This window comes from Pelophylax lessonae (assembly GCF_965119305.1).
Source record: "Pelophylax lessonae genome assembly, chromosome: 10".
NCBI classification, from domain to species: Eukaryota; Metazoa; Chordata; class Amphibia; order Anura; family Ranidae; genus Pelophylax; species Pelophylax lessonae.
Genome location: NC_138777.1, coordinates 233,775,152 through 233,781,151, shown reverse-complemented (window position 1 = coordinate 233,781,151; position 6,000 = coordinate 233,775,152). Strand labels below are relative to the sequence as shown.

General features: G+C 48.0%; 1 protein-coding gene across 1 annotated transcript in view; it reads left to right on the top strand.

The window, feature by feature from the left end:
• The window catches only part of MPHOSPH6 (M-phase phosphoprotein 6), a 28,913-nt gene that overhangs the window by 21,584 nt on the left and 1,329 nt on the right, over positions 1-6,000 (top strand). Inside the window, exon 3 of the mRNA XM_082269693.1 lies at positions 3,689-3,779. Within this exon, the coding sequence (XP_082125819.1) occupies positions 3,689-3,779 (91 nt within the window). The remainder of the gene's footprint in view (positions 1-3,688; positions 3,780-6,000) is intronic.

Sequence of the window (6,000 nt, the reverse complement as noted above, 5' to 3'; positions counted from 1 at the left end):
GCCTTTTGCCACGTTTTCTCTCTCTCTCTCTCTCTCTCTCTCTCTCTCTCTCTCTCTCTCTCGCCTTTTGCCACGTTTTCTCTCTCTCTCTCTCTCTCTCTCTCTCTCTCTCTCTCTCTCTCTCGCCTTTTGCCACGTTTTCTCTCTCTCTCTCCTCTCTCTCTCTCTCTCTCTCTCTCTCTCTCTCGCCTTTTGCCACGTTTTCTCTCTCTCTCTCTCTCTCCCCCCTCCCCTTTCCACAAATTTCACACATTTTGTTTAGACTAAACATGAAATTTTGCGTTCGCTTGAACATTCATTCGCATAAACTGTTTGGATGTTTTGGGGATACAATGAGTGCAGCGCAAATAAGTGTGGCACAAACTCCTCAAATATGGTGGAGAATCTGTTTGAAAGCAATCCATACACTCGGAAATGTTGAACGTGTAACAATCCACAAAAGTCATTGACTGACCGAGCGAGAACTGGAAGCGGATCTGGGGATTCCAAAAATGACTGAGATTTTGTCGCAGGGCCTTGGCATGAATCCCATCATGACAAAATCTGCTACCAGAGCAGAAGGAGCATTGCACTGCATTTATTACCCACTTGCCGATTTGCCCATAGTAAAAATAAGTCATTACTTTGACGATAAATACCAGTGTTATAACAGCTACTGAGCGACATTCCAGTCCTTTTTCTCCTTCGCCCAGGTAAGATGCTTCGGACGTTGTCTCTGGTTCGGGAGTGGGGTGACACAAGGAAAGGGACGTTTGTAGCCCGTGTACTGGATACGTCTGTGGTGGCTCTTGACGCACTGATACCAGCTGTAGTCCACTCCTTGTGAATATCCCCCAAATTCTTGAATGGCCTTTGCTTCACAGTCTTCTCAAGGCTGCCGTTATCCCTGTTGCTTGTTCATCTTTTTCCACCACACTTTTTCCTTCCATTCAACTATTCCGTTAATATGCTTGGATACAGCACTCTGTGAACAGCCAGCTTCTTTAGCAATGACCTTTTGTGACTTACCCTCCTTGTGCAGGGTGTCACTGACTGTCTACTGGAGAACTGTCAAGTCAGCAGTCCTCCCCATGATTGTGTAAACTTCTGAACCAGACTAAGAGGGGGGGGGGGGGTCTCAACTGGCGGCCCTCCAGCTGTTGCGGAACTAGAAGTCCCATCATGCCTCTGCCTATGAGAGTCATGCTTGTAACTGTTGGCCTTGCAATGCCTCCTGTGAATTGTAGTTCTGCAACAGCTGAAGTGCCACCAGTTATTGTAGTTCTGCAACAGCTGAAGGGCCACCAGTTTGAGACCCCCAATTTAAAGGCTCAGGAAACCTTTACAGGTGTTTTTGAGTTATTAAGCCGATAGAGTGAGACACCATGAGTCTACAATATTCAACTTTCACACAATATTATTCTAATTGTTTTCAATATTCTTACTTTCTGAAATTTTGTTTTTTTCACTAGCTGTAAGCCCCAATCAACCCCCCCAAGTCGCACACAGGGGGGGAATAGAGTGAGCATCTCACCACCCAGCCTGCTGACTGGACAGTGACAGAGTAGCAGCAAACTGATGAGGTCATCTCCCTACTCCTTCTATATGCATGTTCCTTGTCAGCACATTTTCCATATTACCCCTCCAGTCGGAGTTCTGCTGTATAGGGGGTTGCAAGACATTGATGTCTCTGGTATGAATGCATCAATTTGCATCTTTATATCTGCCTGGAGTTCAGCTTTAAAGCAGAGTCACACTCGAAAGTGAAACTTCCGCTTATCTGTCTCCCTCCCCCCCTCCCCTCCGGTGCCACATTTCGGGGGGAGCAGGTACCTGTTTTTTGACAGGTACCCTGTCCCCACTTCTGTCGGACCTCACCGTGGCGAGGTACATCAGAAGTTCAGTCCCCCTACTTCTCCCTCTACTTCCTGGCCAATTACCATACACTTCGCGCATGCGCAGTAGGGACCTGGCCGTGAAGCCGCAAGGCTTCACTGCTGGGCTGCCTTACCGGCAATGGCGGCGGCAGCACCCCGACAGCTCATGGAAACATTGGCTGTGGTGCCGACATCGATGGACTCCAGGACAAGTAAGTGTCCTAATAATGAAAGTCAGCAGCTACAGTATGTGTACAGTGTGTGTAGCTGCTGACTTTTTTATTTTTTTTTGGGGGGGGGGGGTGCGGAACTCCGCTTTAATGTAGTTTTTGATAAGTTGACTATAAGTTTTCCTTTAGAGCCAGATGGTGTATATGAGGAAGACATGGCACCGCTGTATATTCTGTATATATAGTAATAGACTTTTCCATTTATAGCGCTTTACAGTAAGCGCCTTCTATGGGGTGACCCCTCTATACCCTTTCAGGCAAGTAAGGGAAGTGTTTTTTCTGCTTTTCATTATACTAAAAACATCTATAAAGAGATTTATTATATATATTTTTTTTTTTTTCTTTTTGTTTCCAAAATGTCACCACTGCAGACTTGGCTAATATATGTAAACCTTCATAACACATCCTCATGAATAGAAGTATTTTAAACCCTCTTCCTTTATGTCTGAGACAGGAAAAAAAATCCAATCCTATGAATATATTTCTGGCAGATTCGGAGCTCTCGCTGAACAGCGTGTTGTAATGTTATCTTCTATTGTCGGAGATCTTGCAGCAGGATGACCTTCAGACACATAATGAAGGGGGGCTTCTATTCAATCTCTATATATTCATACAACAATTGCCGAAAGTTATTTTAAAACTGCGATGTGTAATTGGCTGTAATTCTTCTTTATGTGAAACTTGCCATCCAGACAGCATTGAAAATTGAGCTGTGAAATGGGAGTGCAACTTACCTGTCTGAGGAATCCTATTTTACATCCAGGGATAGCGGCATAGCATTGGTCTTTGGAGATCCATTGTTCTAGTGCAGGGGTGTCAAAATTGGTTTCATCCCGGGCTGCGACAAAAGTATGGCTACCCTTAAAGGGTCGGTTGTATCTGGGGTGCAGGGCTCAGGGGAGTGTGCTTGGTGCAGGGCTCAGGGGAGTGTGCTTGGTGCAGGGCTCAGGGGAGTGTGCTTGGTGCAGGGCTCAGGGGAGGGTGCTTGGTGCAGGGCTCAGGGGAGTGTGCTTGGTGCAGGGCTCAGGGGAGTGTGCTTTGCGCAGGGCTCAGGGGAGTGTGCTTTGCGCAGGGCTCAGGGGAGTGTGCTTTGCGCAGGGCTCAGGGGAGTGTGCTTTGCGCAGGGCTCAGGGGAGTGTGCTTTGCGCAGGGCTCAGGGGAGGGTGCTTGGCGCAGGGCTCAGGGGAAGGGTGCTTGGCGCAGGGCTCAGGGGAAGGGTGCTTGGCGCAGGGCTCAGGGGAAGGGTGCTTGGCGCCGGGCTCAGGGGAAGGGTGCTTGGCGCCGGGCTCAGGGGAAGGGTGCTTGGCTCAGCGGAGGGTGCAGCGCCCCGGATTCCTGTAAACTGGCTCTTGGTTGCTTCTGAAAAAGTGATCATTACAAAACGCATTTCAGAGGGATGGTGGAGCCAGACGCCTATGTGAAAGAGTTCCTAGTGACTATTGGAGTCAGGTAAGATTTTTGTCCATGCAAGCTTTTGCCACTATTTGGATAATCGAACACCCTGGATTTCAGGCAGAGCATGGTGCCACCCATAAGGCTGTAGCTTGCCTAGGTAGATAAACCTTGTCTACTCTGAATTATTTTATATCTTTTTTTTTATAGGAGTAATATTATTGAAGAAAGAAGCTTCATTCCCTGTATAGATTTCCTGTATGGACGGATGTCCTTTAAAGGCTTTAACCCGGAGGTTGAGGTGAGTCCTGAACTATAGAATTAGTCCTATTACCAGTGGAACCTATAGACCCTCCTGCAGTCATATTGGGTTGGGTCCAGTTTCGGAGGAAACTCCTCCCATCCATTATCCCCCCCCCCCCCCTTTTTTTCTATCCAGCCTGTGTGAGTGTAAAGAGACTCTGTCATGTTACCTGATATAGGTATAGTGACACGTTCAATTTAAAGTGGTTGTAAACCTCAGATATAAAATGTGAGCAATGCATATCCCTCCATAGTGTGTACTTGTCTCAGTCCGGAGCACTAAGTGTCATTTCTGTCTGCTGCCTCCTTCCTCTGCTCTAATATCTGCATGAGTCACTTCTGACAAGGTTGCCTGACACCAAGTGAAAAAAGGTGATGGGAGGGATTTTCAGCACACAGCTTGTGATTGACAGCCTGCGCTCTGTTATTGTGTGAAGGAGTGTCTCCCTTCCTCCAGCCAGCTCTCACCGAGCTTGCTATGGGGGCACTCAGCACGGGGGAGGGGCCTAGAGTGGCATTGGGGGACCAGGGAAGAGGAGGATCGGGGCTGTTCTCTGCAAAACCATTACAGAGCAGATAAAGAGGACAGTTTGTAAATGCATTAGAGATATATATATGAGAGAGAGAGAGAGAGACCTATTGGGCACTGTCACTCAGACCAGCTTTCAGCGCTGTCGCACTTTGAATGACAATTGCGCGGTCATGCAACACTGTACCCAAACAACATTCTCCTCTTCTTCCCCCCCCCCCCCCCTCCTCTTCTCTCTTTCTCTCCCTCACGTGCTGTCTATAAGTGGCAAATCCTTTTTACACTGTGATCAGCTATGACTGGAGTCTGAAGGACACGGCAATCGCAGATCCGTGCCGCTGTGCGCTGCAGGGGGCGCGCAAGAAGCGCGATCACGGGAGGACGTCCAATGTGAGCCTGATCTGTAGCCGTCTTTTGGCTACAGAGCAGGCGGGGGGGGGGGGGGGGTTGTCCATCTTTGGAGTCATTCAGCAGTCTTTATAATCTGATTGCCCCTGCTCAGTATTTAAAACTGCAGCTGTACAAAATCCCCAGAGATCTACTTGTAGGTTGCAAAAGGTAATTATGTAACGCGTATACAATTTTTTTTCTTTAATTGATTAAACTGAAGTAAAATATCCTTTTATACACACATGAACTTTAATGGCATCCCAGTCTTAGTCCGTAGGGTTCAATATTGAGTTGGCCCACCCTTTGCAGCTATAACAGCTTCAACTCTTCTGGGAAGGCCGTCCACAAGGTTTCCAGAAGCACTTTTGTGAGGTCAGGCACTTTTGTGAGGTCAGGCACTGATGTTGGATGAGAAGGCCTGTCTCGAGGTCTGTTCTCTAATTCATCCTAAAGGGTGTTCTAACGCGTTGAGGTCAGGACTCTTCACTGTTCCTGACCCCTCCCTCCTGTTGATTGCCCCCACAGCAAGTAGCTTGCTATGGCGGCACCCGAGTCGAGCTGCAGCTCTGTGTGTCCATTCAGTTATGGAGCTGCTGTTCAGCCCTGGCCCCTCTTTCTCCTGATTGGCTAACTGACTTTGACAGCAGCAGGGGCCAGTGGTGCCACTGTGGTGTCTCAGCCAATCAGGAGGGTGGGTCCCAGACAGCCGAGGGACTCGTGGACATTGCTGGATAAAGAGGGGTCTTGGGTAAGTATTAGGGGGGCTGATACACACAGAAGGCTTTTTATCCTCATGTATAGAATGCACCGTCTGCCTTTACAACTCCTTTCATGTGCGTGTAAAGGCAGGTGTCCCAATACTTTTGGTATTGTAGTGTATTTCCATATAGGATGTGGTACCTGACACAAATAGTTTCCAAAATTCTAAAGGTTCCCTTTTGGGATTCCTTCCTCCCACCCATTTTTAAGATCAATACTGCTTTTCCCCCCCCCCCTTAGATACTTGTATAGCGATGTCAATGTACACAGCGCTTATATATTACATTCACATCAGTCCCTGCCCTCAAGGAGCTTACAATCTAAAGTCCCTAACTCACACTCATACATACATATGCTGGGGCCAATTTTAGACAGCAGCCAATTAACCTCCCAGCATGTCTTTGGAGTGTGGGAGGAAAGCGGAGTATCTGGAGGAAACCCACACAGGGAGAACATGCAAACTCCAGGCAGGTTGTGCTGGGGGTGGGATTTAAACCAATGACCCCAGTGCTGCCAGATGGAAGTGCTAACCACTGAGTCT